The 17,576-nt window shown below is 51.3% G+C and overlaps 1 protein-coding gene across 4 annotated transcripts in view; it reads left to right on the forward strand.

The window, feature by feature from the left end:
• GTF2IRD1 (GTF2I repeat domain containing 1) overlaps nt 1-17,576 on the forward strand; it is a 68,669-nt gene that overhangs the window by 35,024 nt on the left and 16,069 nt on the right. For 3 of the 4 annotated variants that reach the window (XM_069791479.1, XM_069791482.1, XM_069791481.1), the window contains exons 8-19: nt 247-330; nt 1,310-1,493; nt 2,755-2,780; nt 5,358-5,478; nt 9,904-9,941; nt 11,021-11,101; nt 12,832-12,921; nt 13,423-13,485; nt 13,938-14,003; nt 15,200-15,383; nt 16,491-16,549; nt 16,733-16,798. In XM_069791479.1, the coding sequence (XP_069647580.1) occupies nt 247-330; nt 1,310-1,493; nt 2,755-2,780; nt 5,358-5,478; nt 9,904-9,941; nt 11,021-11,101; nt 12,832-12,921; nt 13,423-13,485; nt 13,938-14,003; nt 15,200-15,383; nt 16,491-16,549; nt 16,733-16,798 (1,062 nt within the window). The remainder of the gene's footprint in view (nt 1-246; nt 331-1,309; nt 1,494-2,754; nt 2,781-5,357; nt 5,479-9,903; nt 9,942-11,020; nt 11,102-12,831; nt 12,922-13,422; nt 13,486-13,937; nt 14,004-15,199; nt 15,384-16,490; nt 16,550-16,732; nt 16,799-17,576) is intronic. The other variant, XM_069791480.1, reaches the window with a different exon arrangement.

The following is a 17,576-nucleotide window of genomic DNA, read 5'->3' on the forward strand; positions in this document are numbered from 1 at the left end:
TCATTTCTTAGGAATCTGCTTTGCACATGCATGGCTGCAGAGGAGGTTGCTTGGGGCTGAGGCTGGGGCTGGGGAAGCCCGGACCTTATCTGCCAGCCTGGCAAAATCCGCTCAGGAAGAGGGAAATCATTATTTTTAAAGCAGCAAAGTCTTGTTCCTGCTTCCCAGCGCTTTGTGCGAGAAAAGTGCATCTGCTGTGTACGAACCATATGGAAGTTCCTTATTTCTTATATTTTGTTTTGATAGATAAGTGGGACAGTTTTATAAAAGAAACTGAAGATATCAACACCCTTAGGGAGTGCGTGCAAATTCTGTTTAACAGCAGATATGGTGAGTAGGAGTTAATATCCCATTATGCATCTGCAGCGCTTGTGGTTTGCATATCATTATATAGCAATCATTTTTGTTCCCTAACACAGCAGCAGAAGCCATATGCTAGAGCTCCCTTCTCTTCCTAACACATTTAGCCCAGCAGTTCCCAGTCTCTGGGTGTCTGCTGAAGGTTATGTCAATATTTCCATTTGGAGCTCCCCCCACTGTTGAGGAATTTATAACTGGGCTGTAAAACAGCCCTAGTTTGAAGCGTGGCACACCGGGTCACAGTGCCCGGGCACTGCCGGCGCTTGCAGGCGACGGGAAGCAGTGGCATGCGGCTGTTTTAAATTAACGTGGTAGGGGAAAAAAAGAATATTGTCCTTATGGCAGCTGTGTTTTTCCACCTGCACAGCTTATGGGTGTCGTTGGTGCTTCCCTTGCCACAGGCAGTGCTTTTGAGTTAGTTTCTGGGCATTTGGGCAGCTGTAAGCTCAGGAAATTGCTTGGGAATGGGTTGACGGGCTGGAGGTTGTCACCTGTACCATCCTCATCAGGCTGTGTAATTCATGAGTTATAGACGGGCTATAAATATGTGCTGTGTAACTCATGAGTTATTTATGGCCTATAGATGAACTCTGTAACTTATAAACTGTATATGTGCTATGCAACTCGTGAGTTGTATAGCTCAGCGGCCTGCTGCGGTCATGCAGAAGTTGGGGACGGCACATGGGCCAGCTCGCCCCTGGTTTGAGCAACACCGGGCACGTTTGGGGGTTTTGGAGGACACCGTTACCTGTGTTTGCTGCTGCGTTGTCTCCCTGTTGTCCCATCTCCCACGGGTGAGCTGCTCCCGGGGCTCACCTTCTGGGACAAGCAAAGGAGAAGAGGGCAGGAGGCACTTGCTGCACTTGAGTTCAAGCCATTACACCTTCATTTTATCATCCGTAAAAGGAATAGCGCGTATTTAAGTGAAAACCATGCATTCACCTTTCAGCTGAAGCCTTGGGGTTAGACCACATGGTCCCCGTCCCATACCGGAAGATTGCCTGCGACCCCGAGGCGGTGGAAATCATTGGCATCCCAGACAAAATACCCTTCAAAAGACCTTGCACCTACGGCGTCCCCAAACTCAAGCGGATACTGGAGGAGAGGCACAACATCCATTTTGTCATCAAAAGGTGGGTGGCAAGGAAGGCAAGGGAGAGTGCATGGCCTCGAGAGGGCTCAGGGATTTAAGCTGTGTTCCCTCTTAGCTCACAGGGTTTGTTTGGACACCCAAAACCCATTTTACCCTTTTTTATGGAAAAGAGCTAAACAGCTCTTTTTTCTCCCAAACCTCTGTTTTCCATCGCTCTCTCCCTTTTTGCGAGGATGTGGCAGGACTGGCTGTATCACTGTCACCTCTGAGCCCCACTACCCTGTTTTAAGTCCATGCAGACATTGCCGGTGCCACCCTAAGCATTTTGGGTGGTAACGGGACCCTCCAATTGTGGCATGACTCTCTCCAATGGCATTTGGCAGATGGGAGCGGTGCCTCCAGGCGGGAGGAGGAACATCCGTATTCATGACACACCTCCACCTTGTTTTGTGGTGATCACTTATGGACATCCTAGATATACAATGATGAGGACGAATCACCTACAGGCAGGGCGTTGTGTCTTGGTGTCTGCATTTGCACTGGAGTAGGAGGAGTGGACGCTTTCCCGGTTATCTCTGCACTGCGCAACCCCTCTTTGCTTCTCTGTCAGGAAAATCTGCTTTATAATATATTTATTTATTAAGTCCCTGCCTGTGCAGCACTGATGTTGTTCCCCTGCTAGAGGTGTGAAACTATGGCGCAGAAAACCCCTGGCTAAAGCTCCCAAGGGAGCCAAAATCACCGACATCGACAGGACTTAGGCATCCTGGAATGAATTAGCTTTCCAGATGTCAGCCAGTGGAGGAGCCACGTTGTCCCACACAGCTTGGGCTGCGCCAGGCTCGATCAGGCCCCGGCGCGTGGCCCTGAACACACTTTGCTTCTATGAGCAAAGTTGTGGGTGGCACCAAAATACAATATTCAGGAGACAGATGACATCTGGTCGATGGTCTACACAGTGAAGTGAAGGTTCAGCAATAGCTACTTCGGTCCCACTGTCTCTGTTGGTAAAGCCAGCCTATAGCAGCTTCATTTAATAAGTTAATTAAATTAAGAGAATGACTTGTAAGCAGATTTAAAGGTGCTTTACTTAAAAAGCATATGCTGTAATATTGCTTGGTTGCACAACAGGCTAAAAGGCTTTTTTTATTTTTTTTTTTTCCCTGAAAAATTCATTCCCTTTTTTAGAGAATGAATAAAATGACTATTTTGATTTGGCTTAATGCTGTTCATTAATAAAGCCTAAAATTCAGTCATTAGAAGCACCTATTTCTAATCCCTTTTTTTCCCTTTCCTCCTAGGATGTTTGACGAGAGAATTTTTACAGGTACGTTCTCCACGTCCTTTGATTTATTGCCCACAAAATTGAAAGATTATCCAGAGAAGCAGAGTTGAAATAATGTCACCTGTAACCAGCAAAAGTGCAGGACACGTGCAGTTATGATCAGTGAGGAGAAGCACACCCGGGCATGCTGAGATTGCCTTCGCCTGGGATCGGTGCAAGCACTGTGCGCCCCTTAAATAGTGTTTTGAAGATTTAAGTGAGAAATCCCTGGTGCGTGACGCTGAGATGGCTCCCTGCTTGGCAGTGTTAGGTTTACAGTTGGACTCAATGATCTTCAGGGTCTTTTCAAACCTAAATGATTCTATGATTCTACAGGCAGCACATGGCATGCTTCTGTGCTTTCAGGAGGAAGAAAAATCACTGCTGGGTTCCTCACTGGTAAATTATTCTCTTTTTGGCTGGGAAGTGCTAGCATCATCCAGCCACTGACTGTTTTTAAAAAAACAAAAATCCATCTTTTCAGTGACAAAACCCTGGGCAGGGGTTTTCTTCAGCTTTTTTTGCCCCATGTTTTTACTCCTTTTGCCTTGAGAGGGAGAAGCCAGGCTAAGTGCTTCTTGTCAAATAAAAGGAGACAGGCACCGGTGCAGTCCTACCTGACCCTCACTCCAGCAGCTGCCCCCATTCCATCGCCCTTATACCCACCTGAAATATGGCACTGCACCCAAATTTATCACCACCCAGCCCCGCTCCCGGATTGCCTGGGCTTGGCTCGCAAGTAAAGACATGTTTTGGGGTTGTTGGTTGTTTTTTTTTTCCCCAAGCTGCCAACCCCAGGTGCTGGCTTTCCAGACACCACCTTCTCCTTGGATATCTCCGCCAGCCAAATTAACCCTTGTGGCCCTGGTACAGCCCCAGCCCCAAGGGTGCTCCCTGGGGATGATGACACCAGAGCCACCGAAAGGGGACCTCCAGCAGAGCCTGGAGGGTGTCCCACCTCCGTGGGGGGGTTTCTTTGTCTCCAGCCCCATATAATGACTTTGTTTCTCAAGAAAAGGATTTTTTAAGCTTTAACCCACCCCCAAGGGATGGAGCACTGAACTGTGTCTTAGGATGCTTGGCTTTTCCTTGCAAATCCATCATGGTTGTGCGGTATCTGTGGGAGGCATTACATACATCTGTACCTCAGTTCAAGAGCTGCTGGTGGAAAGCACCGTGCTATGAGCTCAGGGGTTACATGGCAGGGAGGTGCAAGTGGAAATTAGGAGATGAGGAAGCAAACCCAGCAGGGCTGGGGCGGATGGCAGTTCCCCCTCCCCTGCCTGGTCCCTGCAGGGCTACCAGAAGCAAAACACATTAAACCTGGCTTTTTGTGATTCGCGTCAGCACATCTGACTGTGCAAAAAAAAAAAAGCATCTGCTGAGTCAGGAGGTGCCATTTTTGCAAAGACACTATTTTCCGAGCGGAGCTGTATTTTAAATTGCCAATTGCAAAGTATCCCAAAGCTTCCCCATACAGTTGTGCTCACCCTTTAATTAAAATACCCACCACTGCTAGGAAACCTATTTTTGCTACTCCCCTGGGTAGCAGCTTCAGGCGGGCTTTGCTGCTGCAAGAACAAGATTTGGTCCATAGAAAGCACAAATTAAAAGGAGCCTTTTGGACTGTCAGTAGATAAATAGTGTCTTTAAGGCTCTATATTGCTGCTGGTCCCATTGCCAGAGCCCTGCCCTTCCTTGCAGGCTGGAGCCAAAAGGAAAAAGGCTTCATGTTCCCACGGACGGGATATGATTTGGAAGGGTGGGGATGTCGCGATGGCACTTTGAGACCAGCGAAGGGCCTTTGGCAGCAGCTATTTAACAAGACACCTACGTGGTTTCTGCAGCCTCACGGTGTAATTTCATTCCCTCCTTCCCCCAGCACTAATCCTTCAGCTCTTTGCTCACTGTCCCTGCCCGATTTTCATTTCCTACCCTGCCTTCAGATCACTCTTTTCATCTCCAAGGTCACTGCTGAGGCTTCGTTTCAGCTCCTTTCAGGTTGCTGAGGAACAGGGAAGGGAGAGAGGAGGTTTTTCATGGTGACAGGATGCTTTTGTCCCCCTCCGCATTGCTGCAGCAGAGATTTCTCCCGCTGCGTGCAGGGCTCGGAGCTGTGGGATGGGGCTCGCTGTGGCACTGCTGCTCTGGGCTTTGCCAACCTCCCATCCCCTCCCTTGGGACAGGGCTCTCTCCACTTTGGGGCTTGCTCCTGCAGCACTGGTCCATGGTCCTGGCCACACCTGGGTTTCCCGACCTCAATCCCCTCCTCTCTGCACCCTGTCCTGGCATCCAGCCCTTTCCAGAGATGCTCCATTCCTGGCAGGACTTCCCAGAGCACACTTAGTTATGCAGAGGTTTAAGCAAAGTTTTGCTATTATTTTAACGTGTAAACCTGATTAAATCTGTACCCTTCTCCTTGCAAGCAAGTGACGCTTGATAACCTGTCCCCTACCCTGACCTCAGCTCTGGGACTGGAGGGGGAAAAATGGAGGTGGAAAAGCTGCATCATTGGTATCTCTGGTTTCTAATTCTGGTTTTGCTTTTCCTTCCAAACCTGCCCTGTGCATCCGGCACCAGGAAGCAAATTTACCAAAGATCCAACCAAGCTGGAGCCCTCCAGCCCCCCCGGGGAGATCTCCCCCGAGCCGCACCGCGGAGCCGTGCTGGACCTGGCAGGGACCTCTCAGGCCAACAGCAGGTAAGTGCCACTCCTGTCCCCCGGCCGCTGCAAAGTGACATCCCTCAGAGAGTTATTTTGGAGGCGTTAATGTGCCCAGCACGTCATCGCTGTGCTGTGGGCTCGCACGTTGGCTGGGAAGGACGGGCACAGGAGGGTGCAACGGGTGCAATTCAGTAAGATGCAGCATCGGGGAGATGTTGTAGGTAACATGGTGGGAAGGCGAGCAGCTGTAAAGGCATTGGCTTTCCTGTCTCCCTAAAAACCCACTGCGATGGTACAACTAGCTGGCACAGGAGGAGTCAGAGCAGCCCTATCCTTTCGCGAGCCAAAATAGCAAAGTTTGGAATCATTGATTTTGTACAAAACTGATGAAATCAGGGCTGTGCCCGGGCAGGCTGGCTTTATCTGCAGGAGCACTCTCCAGTCTTAAAGCATGGCCTAAGGATTCACCCTCAGTCGGCACCATAACACAACATCCTGCTAATTAAGCGTTACTTGTTTATAAAGCTCACAGGGAGACTAATAGCGGATTAGCAGATGTTTTAATAAAGGTGGGGTTATAGAGTTCAGCAGGGCAGGAGGCTTTTTATGAGAGTACCTGCTTCTGGTATAACCATGCCACAAGCTAGACTGGTCTGTAATGTCCTGGCAGGGCCTGTGGAGTGTATAGTGCTTCTTTCCAACCTGTGCTGGGAGATCCAGAAGGTATTTTCCTCTGTGTAACCTCAGTTTCCTTCATTTTTGCTTCAGCTGGTCAGAAGCAAGGTAATATTTAGCCCCAACATTTACCTTTAAAATCACTTTAAATAAGAGAAGCAGGGCAGTGGTTCATAGCAGTATAACTGGTGCTCACAGGCAAGGCTGCGCTGCAGGGAAAGGAGCCTTTTCCCAGCCTTGTCCTGCACAGACGGCTCGGTCATGGATGGGTTTACAAGCAGCAAAATGAACTTTGCTGGGATGTCTCTTTGCACACCCATGCTGGAGGCCACCGCCTGCAGGGAGGCTCAGGACCACGGGTGTAGGAGCGAGTGCTCCTCAGCCTCTCTGGCACAAAATCTTGCTGCCCAGTGCTGACACCTCTGCCAGCTGCAGCTGCAGACCGTGCTATGGGGTTGGTAACTTCTGCAAGCCAGGATGGGGAGATGGGGTAACTTGCGCCTGTCTCCTCCATGGCATGTGTGGGGTTCCCCTCTCTCCTTGGCTCTTTGTTGACATGAAACCGCGACAGGTTAGAGACTCCTTCTGGTTCTCCCCAGTGCTGTTTCAGGTTTGTCACCTTGGATGTGGCTGCCGTGTGCCTCTAAGCCGTGCTCGCACTGGGTGGGGGAACGTGCCACATTGGCAGCATTAGAGCAGGCAGTGAGCGAGCCTGGAGGTGCACCAAGCACTGAAATCTCACAGCTTCAGAGGGCAGAGACCTCTTGAGCTGCCCAGTCTGCGGGGCTGGCAGTCATCACCCAGCCCTCTGGGTATCTTCAGCTTCAAAGGAAGGTTTGGGGGTGGTTTTACCCCATGGGGTTGGGATGGCTCTTGCACAACGTTGCTGCCCCACTGCTGCAGGACACCACCGCGTCCCCTCCCAGACTTTGAGCCAAATTCTTCTCATCCTCTCCTCCACCAGGGATGGAGTGCCGGGAGCACCCATGGGTGTCACTCATGCCACATGCTATGCCACGGTGATGTTTCCTGCACTTTGCAGAGGCTGACCCCACTTCCCTATGCCGTTGGCTGCGAGTGCAATATAAGCCGTGCCACGCTGGAGCTCCGATGCAAGGCAGAGTCAACCATGGGCATGGGAAGGGGGTTAAGATGAGCGCATGGTTGGGTTGGCTTGCTTGGACCAGGTCCCTGTGGGTGATGTTGGTTTGCTCTGTGCATTAATATTGTATGTGGGTTGAAATGGTCGGTGCTCAGTGTGCAGGTGCCACCCCTAAAGGACAGCACCCTCAAATGCTGTGCTGGTGAAGCAGAGTCGTGGCACCACGGCCACTCACCTGCTCTGCTGGAGGGAGGCTGGTGGCAGATGCCTTTGGGTGTCCATGCCGGAGCGGGGCTGGCTGTGCCACTCCAGAACCTTTCAGCAGCAGCAAGCTCAGTGCACTGGGTGAGTCAGCCCTTTCCAACCATTTAAAATGCGTTGGAGGAATCACACCCCACAAGGTGCCTGTTTCTCTTCCTGATGATGAAGGGAGTCTGGATGAGAGCCTCAGCCAGAGAGGTCTGCAATGGGAACTTGTCTGTGCTGGGTCCCGGCCTAAGGCGCTTCACTGGTGTTACAGGGAATTAAACTCAAATCTCCAGGATCCTCAGCTAGGGCTTAGCTGCAAAACCATTCTTCAGCCATTTTTTGCTTTCTGCACCTTGCTGAATCGCTCCATGTCTGAAGGCATTTAGACTCAGGGACCAGCAGAGCATCTGCTGCGCACTGGATGCCAGGGAAATAGTGATATACCGCTGGCCTCTAAGCACGCTGCAGGGCTGAAACCTGGCCTGATGCTTCTCGTTTTCCCGTTCATTTGTTAACATTTGCAATTAGGACCCTTTTAATTTTTACAACAGAAGATCCCACTGTGAAGTTAAATTGGTGTGACTGGAAACAAGAATGTGGAAGGACAGAATATTAGGGATGCCGAGCTGGGTTCTGCAAAGCAGTGGGTAGATAACCAGCCACCCTGTGTCTGTGGGAGCATGCCAGTGGGGTAGGAGCTGAGGTTTGCCACTGCAGAGCTCCAAGGGCGCTGGAGGCTCATGCTCCCTGTACAGCCCTCACTTACGCTGCACCAGCCTCATCTCACCTGCTGCACTCCAGCTGTGGGCCAGGTAGGGGTTGCACGGAGCAGTAAAACCACTTTAGAACACCCTATGGGGGAAAAGTAGTTTTTTTAGGGGTGGTTTGTACCCAGCCAGATTCAGATCACCCTCCCCATGGTGGTGCTGTGATGTGGACTGCACTGGGCTGGGCTGACCACCTCCCACTGGTGTAAATCTGGCACAGCCTTAAGATCACTCTGGGGTCCCTTTCGAATTTTTCCTAGCTGTGTCTATATATGCCTTGTTCCTGATTTACACTGTGTGTGTGCACATTGAATCGGGCCACAGACCCCGAGGTTCATATGTACCTCTGGTTAAAAAGGGAATAATGAATTGCAGTGATGGTGCACAGCTTGCTTTGCCTGCCACAGGGGTAAACTTAAATCTCCCCAAAATCTCCCAATGCATTGATAACACCTATCTGCAGGAAAATCTAGGTGGATATTCAAATCCCACTTTGTTCTTCCTCCAAATGAGGAACCTCTGTTCCCTGGTAAGAGCAGAGCATTTCCATAGCAGTGGTCCACCCAGGTCAAAGTCGAGTTCCAGGGAAGGGGCAGTGCCAGATCCAGGGAGAAGGGCCAGATACTGCAAGTGGTAACGCTTTCCCTGGGGAAACCCTCCTCCCAAATTTCCCTAGTGAAAGGTTGACTTTGGCCCAAAGTGGGAGAATTTAAAACCCTTCCCAAGGCTCCTAGGTAATATATACAGTACTTTCTAGACCAGAGATCCTTTTTGCCCGTTCCACATTTAGGAAGAACATTTCAAGAGCGCTCCTGGCTTCCTTTGCATTGCCTGTAGTTTGTTCTGCTGACGCTGCTGAGTGGATTCAGGCGAGCGAGCAAGTGCTTTTGAACATCCCCCTGAGCCAACAGGGATGTGGTGCTGGCTCAGAAGGGTTTTCCTTCCCCCTGAAGGACCAGCGTCATGGAGGAGTGTGTTTTCCAGTGCCGTTCCTTGGCTCCCTTACTGCCAAAGAGCCGTGGTTGTTCTTGTTTAAGAAAGAGGCAGAAAGCAAATGCGTCCTGAGAATGCAAAGTAATCTCATTTGGATGCTGAACACCTTGTGTAAATTCCTGAGCATGCAAAGTTAACTGTAGACACGGGTTTGGGATAGTGCCCAGTTTTCGGGGGAGAAAAGCTTTGAGCAGAATAAATATTTACCAAATCAATTGACTTTTTTCCTTTCTCCCTATTTGCTTAACTCCATGAGTAACCACATTGTAATGATGCTTTATGCACTGCTCTCTGCCACAAAGGGATGAAGTCAACCAGGTTTTGGGCTTAAAACCTTCTTGCTTTCAGGAGCTCTCTGCTGCGGTTACATCCATCGGTGTCTAGAGGCAGGGCTGCGATCAGCGGTGGTGCAGGACCAGGGTGGGTTTGGGAGCAGGGCCTATTTGCAGAGAAACCTGCAGCCCCTGGCTTTCCCTTGCAGCCATGGATGCCGTGCCGCTGCTGGGACCGTGGGTGCAGTGTCCCCGGGGACCTGTCCGCAGCCCTTGTCTGCCATCACAGGAGGCTGCAGTGTTTCTCCCTCCTGCCAGGATCAGTCCTATGCACACCGCTGGGTTTTAAGCTCTCTCTTTGGTTGCTCCATGACCACCTCTCTTGTCTGCCTTTCCCTTCCAGGTCCGAGAAGTGTAGTGCTTCTGAAAGCTGTGAACCAGGTGAGGAATTATTGATTTTCTCTTGCAAAATAGTGGTATTGGGGGGGCACTAGAGAAAGCTGCCTGCAGAATAACTTGGATGTGTGGTACCAGTTACCCGGTTGCTCCACGGTGCAGTTCTCTAAGGACTTTATCCCCATTCGACAGATGCAGAGATGAAGGGTCTTACCCTGTGACCCTCCAGCTGGGTCCAAAAAGTGTGTAAATTGAAATAATGAGGCTTAAGCATGTGCTTAAATGTGAAGCTAAGGGAACTCTTCAGTCTCTGAGTTCCGTTCTTGAAAGTCACCACAGCTGGGTCACCGAGTAGTCAGCGGTGTCAGTGTTCTGAGCACCGAAAATGAGAAGGAAATGCTTTTTCCCACATTTAGGGGCTTGGACCCATTGAAACGCCACACGGAGCCTCGCTGTCCTACCCGCCCAAGCTGTGACTCAGCCCCTTGCAATGAATCAGTCCCACCCTAAGGGAGGAAATTTATCTGGAGATAAGAGGCAGCTGGGCTGACTGAGCACCGTGGGCAGCATCCTCCCAGGGCAGTTTCTGCGAGCTGGCTGGTCCAGCACAGGCTCCCATCTGTCAGGGTTCAAACCACGCTGTATTTTGCTGGGGTTCAGCTGGTCGTATCCTGGCATGATGTGCCTGTGGTCGGCCCCCCCAGAGCATGGGTATGCAGCAGGGCATGTCCCACTCATGAGTTTGGGACCATTAAAAATGCCAGGAGTGCCTGCTGGAGGCAGCTCCTCCTGTGTCCCTACCAATGCTTGTTGGCGACCCAGTTAGTTTTCAGTGAAGAAGGCCAGGAAACGAGCACATAACGAGGGCCAGCAGCCAGTTTGAGGGCACCAACAGCTCCTGCCAGCTGAGGTGTTTGCAGAGGCCATGCCCACGGGTGCTCTTCGGGTACCTCCGTGCCATGGGCTTGATGCTGCTGGACCACTTGGCTGAAGCCTCGTTGCTGTGGGATGCTCAGCTGGCACTGAAGTCATGGCCAGCCACAGTTTCCCTGCCTGTGTTGGGGGGCAGACACGGCATTGCTGGTTCCTGTTGGCGATTGCCTTTTGTTGCCTTTCCCTGGTAGGTACCTCAGGAGAACTGGGTGGGATCAGGCAGATCAAAATCGAGCCAGATGAGCTGGACATCATCCAGATCACTGTGCCAGGTGAGCAATGGGGTACTGGTTGTGTGCAGTGGCCTCTGTGTGAGCAGGGCTGCTGCATCGTGTCTCGGCATTTTGCTTTGAGAAGAGGCGTTTGCAGGGTATCTCCCAGCATGGGAGGTCCCCTCGTGCCCATGCACTGGTCTTTCTTCCCTGAAAGTCATTTTAAGGGGCATATTGGGAATGAGCTGGTTTCCTGGGGGCAGTGGAGGGTCTCTTTGTTGTTTCTCCCTCTCCTTTATTGCTTTTCTGTCTCGCCTTTCCCCTGGAGCAAGCGAGCCCGGTTTGCTGCTTTCCTTCATGTGTGGGCTTGAAGGATCCCAGGTAACGGGTGCGGGATGCTTTTGATGAGGTCCTTAATTTAGAAAAACAGCCTGGTTATGAAGAGTTTGTAAGAACAAGTTTAATATTAAGCACATGCTGAAAATGTGTTGGAATTGGTGGCACTGATGCATTTCGCCACGTTTCTGCCTGGAGAGGTCAGTGGCGATGGGTAGTGATGGAGGTGAGCAGTTGGGCGCTTGAGAGACAGCTGGGAGAGTTGTTTTCCACTTAGCTGACCTGGACAGTGGAGCAAATGGTAGGATGATCCTCAGAGTTTAATGAGTGGATAGTTAGCACTTTGCATTTTCAGTGTGCTTTACAAACATTAATTAATAATCTCACCAGAATGAGGGCAGCAGCAGGACTCGCAGCATGCCTGAGGGCGAGCGATGCTGGGGACAGCAGTGACACCCGGCCCTGCTGCACCAGTGCGATCTCTGTTGCACCCGAATTGTAGCAGTCCCCTTCATAAAGTGATACTTGGGGAGTCACTCCAGATTATCACCGAATGGACTTAACATACAGTTCATATAGTGGAAGGAGAAGGAACAAGGTATAGTGGTGGATCAAACATTTTCATTTTCAACTTGGCAGCTAATGGAAGAGAAGAAAGCTAATGCGTGGTGAGCTGGCAGTGTGTGTGAGGAGGAGGAGGAGGTGTTATCACTCCCCCAGTGCTGGGTAGATCATACTTCAAGTCCAGAGTCCACCTTTTCTTACCTTATTTGAAGATCAAGTTCAATCAGAGGGAGTACAGCTGAGGGCAGGGAGGAGGAATAATAGAAAAGAGGTGTTCACCTACAGGGAGAAATTGGTGAAATTTGGATTATTTATCCTGCGAGGTGATGATTAAGAGCTGACCTTACTGAAGTATTTAAACTAGCTGAAGGTTTATTTAAAGCTAAATTTGGATAGCTCTTTGAGGATGTTGGAGAGCCCAGCATTAGGGGAGACAGGTTAAAATGAAGAGGGTGTACAGATTACGTAAGGGAAACAAAAGGAGGTGTGATTTTGGGGAGGAAGGCAGCCTGAGTGGAATGGTTTTCCCACAGAGGAGTGGCTAAGTCAAGCAGCATTAACTTTTTAAGCCAAAATTGAGTGTCTAGATGGAATTAAGCCAAGTAAATAATTTTTAATTATTTTTGCTCTTCACCTTCTACAGAGGTTAGGAAGAAACTTTTGCTCCTTTCCCTCGGGCTGAAAGGGCAGGTGTGTTTCAGGGATGAGGTCCGGGTGGTCCCGGGACGGAAGAAGGCAGATGCACCCCTGGAGCAGCTCCTGGCGTGGGGCTGTGGTGTGGGGACCCTTTGCTCAGCCCTTGCTGATGGGCCAGGACCCTCTGAACCCTGTTTTGGGGATGATGCTCCTCAGCATTGAAACAAAAGCTGCCTGTGGGGTTTTGTCCACAGACCGATCGCCCGGTTCAGATGAGATGCACGACCCGGTGCCCACACACATGGCCTCGGAGGAGACGAACTACATCCTAGAAACGGTAGCAGGTACCAGAAATGAAGCATCCAAGAGACTGTGTGGGGCACAAGAGTTCGTGCGTGTGTCAGAAATGAGTAAATACCATTTATGAGCCAAGGTGATGGAGTCGGGACCTACTTTCAGAGTTGTGGCCTCAATCAGGCCAGCTGGGAGCTGGTAGACAAACAGGTGGCTTTTCTGGCACCACTGCTCCTTCCCAGCCCCTTTCCAGTCCCAGCATGCTGCAAACCCCGTTCCTCAGCCTGGCTTATTACTGGGATTTACCTGGGGGATTTGTGCCGGCACTGCGGCCAAAGGGCAGACAGACCTCTTGGATGTAGGCAATGGGTTTATTCTGCTTATGCAGCTCCTGGCATGATGCTGCCAGTCCGAGCCTGTGCTGGGATGCGTGCTTAGAGCTTAGTGAGGGGAAGGGGCAGCTGAGTGATTGTGGGGGACCCAGAGAACTCCTGCTCGTGTCTGGTCTGGTTTTGCTGGTGCCAGCCACCGCTAACCCTCCTCTTCCTCAGCAGGGACAGAGAAGGGGCCCAGCGAGGAGTCACGACATGAAGAAAAGCAGATGGAGGGATCAGGTGTGTGTACGCTGAACTCTGAGCATCACCCATCATTGCAAGTTTCTGGAAGGATGGATGAACACAGATGTATTTTGGGTTGGGTTTCGTGGGCTTCCTACATTATCAGCAAAGCATTCAGCCTCCATAAAGCTCAGGGTAGAAGGGCACCACCATGTTTCTGGGCTCTGTCTTCCCCTTTCTTGCCCGGATTTACTTTTTCCCCTATTTTTTTTTTCCTCCTTGCTGCTAGCAGAGTTCTGTGGCAGGTGCATTGCTGTCCTTCCTCGCTCAGGGATGAGCTTGGAGGCAGCTGCTGGAGGACCAGCACTGATCTGGGAGGCATGAAGAGCACGTGGCTGGCTCTGCCAGGGGTCAGGGGCTGCTTGCCTGGGCTGTGTGTTGCTTGCCCCAGAGACAGCTGGTTTCTCAAAGCATTTCTCTCTTTCTTTTTTTTTTTTTTTTTTTTGCAGATGGTATAGGGGATGTTTTAAGTCATTTGAGGAAACAAGTTGAAATTTTGTTCAACACGAGATACGGTAAGATGGTCATTAACACACGTTCATCATGCCGAGTGCCGGCCTCTGCTGCAGGGAGCTCCTAATTGCTCAGAAATGTCACCTACCATTTCCAAAACAGCAGCTGAGTAAAGGTGCAATCTAATTTGTTCATTTGCTGTCTGCTGGGTTTACAAATGCATTTGAAATCTCCCTGGGCCTTGTTATTGCAGCTCTTCCCCTTGGTTTCCTCGATGCCTTTTCACTGGCTGCAGCCCAGGAATTGCTGCCGTGACCTTCAGCCTTCCTCCTGCGGAGGGAAGGACCAAAGTGATTCCCTCATCCCTTGTTTGAAATATCTGAGGTGGTCACGGCATGGCTCCAGAAGGCTGGTGGGACCCCAGCGCTGGGGGCTGGCACTCAGCATGCTCTGCTCACCCCTTTTTAGAAAGGTTATTTAACCCAGAAAAAACACAAGTGAGGTCATATGTGCATTTTGAGAGCTGGCAGAAAGTTTTTGCCACTGGCAGGACCAGGAGATATGGGTCTGCCTGGCAGTCCCCAAAAGCTGGGGGGAGAGCTGAGCTGCAGCCCCTGGGCTGGGAGAGCCCATTGTGACCGGGCAAAAGGAGAGGGGCCGAGATGCTCTCAGGCAGGGTTGGGCACTGGGGATGAAGCTGGAATGGCCGGCAGAGCGATGGTCCTCGATGTACCCCACGTTTTAGTAACAGACTAGGAGTCCTCACCCACACTTGTGGGATTTTGTTGGTTTTTCACCTCTGGCCAAACTGCACTGCTTGGCGCTGGCTGTTCGGTTGGTTTTTGGCAATGTTTAGCAGAGCAAGGGGAGCCCTTGCTGTGCCGGGCTGCACAGGCTGGCAGGGCACCCCTGGCCACGTTCCTTGTCCCCTCGTCTAGCAGAGGGACATCCATGGAGATCTGGATGTGGGGTCCCATTGCCTTGTGGAGAGATGCTTGCAACCTTTATAGGAAGCCCCTTTGATGTGTGCCACCAAAAGGTAGGCTGTGTTAACACAGCAAATGCAAAAGCCAGCTCCGGGTGGTTGCCTGGCTCTATCCCTGACCTTGTGTCCACCAGTATCAGGGACATCCCCACCAGGCACAGAGTGACAACAAACTCCAAACCTACCCCCCACTCCCTGCCAACATATCGTGTCGCTGCTGCTTTGACCCGACGTGGAGGTCCAGCAAACTAATGAGATTTGGTCCCTGTGCAGCGAAAGCCATAGGAATATCAGAGCCGGTTAAAGTTCCCTACTCCAAGTTCCTGATGTACCCCGAGGATCTGTTCGTTGTGGGCTTGCCAGATGGCATCCTCCTGCGGCGCCCCAACTGCTTTGGGATTGCAAAGCTGAAGAAGATCCTGCAAGCAAGCAACAACATCCAGTTTGTCATTAAAAGGTAAGGCAGGTGGTGGACTGGCCACCCCTTGGGGAGGATGTTCCTGCTTGGAGCTCCTGCTGCTGTGCTGTATCCTGGGGGACATCCATCACTTGGTCACCTTCAATAAATTTGCTTGATTAGAAGCAGCCAAGGCTTGTTGCCTTGTTGGAATCATCCCTGAGAGGCAGCGGTGGTGGTGTCACCTCTCCCTTGATGTCTTTTGGGGTTTTAACGCACTTTTGCAAAGGTTTGGCCACAGAAGGAGGGAGCACCCAAGGGTGGGTGAAGGAGCCAGAGCCTTTAACCTTCAGGGTGCACATCTGTGCCTCAGCGGGATGCTGCAGGCATTAAGGAAGATGCTGTCCTTGCGCTGGAGAACAGGGGCTGTCACAGGAGCTGGGGGTACTGTGAGAAGCCACGACCGACATACAACAGCATTGCCCTGAAAGAGGGAACGGATCCAGCAGAGATGGATTTAAAAATGTCTTTAAGTATTTTGGGAGGTTTCTCACCCAAATGCTGACTCAAACTCCCTTGCAGAGGAAAGAGCTGATGCGACCAGTGCGTCGGGCAGCTGAAACAGAAAATAAATGTTGGAAGCACAGAGATTTTGTGGTGTCAAGACCAGCAGCTCCCAGGCCAGCCCAGCCACACTTTGGGGTTTCTCCCACCCCCATCCCAGACCCATTTCTCTGTGAGGCAGCTTCAGCGCGGCTCGTAACAAACCCTGCTATTGCCTCGCTGTGTGGTTTTAGCATTAGATACCCAAGTGACAATTTTGGGGGCCAATTGAATGTTGAAAGGAGCCGTGCACGGCTTCTCCCACCCCTGAGAAACATGCAGGACCATGTCTCCTAAAAGTCTCTAACCACTGATTTAAGCTGCTCAGCCATTGCCAGCTTAATCTTATCCCGGGGAGCATTGCATCAGCTCAGTAAAGAGTCTGTCAGCATGAAAATTACTTCCAAAGTTCCTCTGCTGCATTGCAGGAGCTTTAAAATTGTTAGCCAGAGATAGTTAGTGGTTAGTGGCTGTAGGAGTGTTGTCTGAGGGGATGCTGGAGCAGCGGGGTGTTGCCGGCCGGGGAGCTCACTTGTGTGCCCTCTGCTTCTTGCTGTTTTCCAGACCAGAGCTGCTGGCGGAGGGCATAAAGGAGCCGGCGTCGGACAGCCCGGCAGCCAAAGGTAGGCTGCGAGACGCCCGGCAGCCGGGCCGTTAAGGACTAGGTAGGAGAGGAGTGAGAGCGTTTCCCTACAGTGCGTCTCTTGCCTTCCCTCCCCACCTCGTTTCTTGGCTGGAAACCCCCTCCTCTGCGTCCCCCTTGGTGGCACCGCGAATCCTAACTCCTTTTATGTCCCCTGTCCCAGCTGCCGGCGAGAGGGACTCGAGTGAGGTGCTGCTGGAGGACACTGTGAAGAGACAGGGCTTTCAAGGTGAGGGCCTGGAGGCATCTGAGGGGGGGTTGAGGCAGAGCCCCCAGCCCGTCGCAGGGGCTGTGTAGAGCAAACAGATATGGGAAAGGAGCTGCCGCGGGGCATCAGGGCTCGGTGGGTTGGCAGAGGAGCAAGGCGAGGCAAGGATGGGAGGGAGGAGAGGGAGAAGAGGAGGAGGTGGGGTGAGAGGATGGGAAAGACAGGCAACCAGAAGACATGATCCACAGCTGCGGCGGGCAGTCCCATAGGTCCAAGGAAGAGGCTCGAAGTGCTCTGGATAGTGCCCTAATTAACCAGCTTTGCTTATCTCGCCATCTGACCTTGCAAGATGCATAATTAAGTCTTCCAGGCCTCGGGGTTTGCCTTTTCTAGGGCTTTTTCCACCTGGGTGATGTTTGTCTAAACACAGCTCCTGTCCCACAGCCAGCATGGTGGCTCCGTTGGGGAAAGGAGTGACGGTGAGAAGCCCGTGGGCTGTGGGGGCAAGTGCTGCCCTGCTCGAGCATCCCTTTTTGTTGGGCCATGGGGGCCTGCAAGGGTTTGCAGAGAGGGACAGGAGGCTTCAAAGGCTTTGGTTTTTCAGAAAAGCTTTGGAGTGCATTTTATTTTTAACGCCGGTAATTATCACAACTGAATCTTCGATTTCATGCAGCTTTTATTCTTGGCAAACAGGCGGGGGGAAAAAAAGAATCATATTTCTGTTTAGATTATTTTTAAGGACTTTGAATAGCCCACTCCAGAGATTAGCTAATTGCAAGATAAGGACTTTCCTATAATT

Source organism: Haliaeetus albicilla, chromosome 9 (genome assembly GCF_947461875.1).
Source record: "Haliaeetus albicilla chromosome 9, bHalAlb1.1, whole genome shotgun sequence".
Lineage (NCBI taxonomy): Eukaryota > Metazoa > Chordata > Aves > Accipitriformes > Accipitridae > Haliaeetus > Haliaeetus albicilla.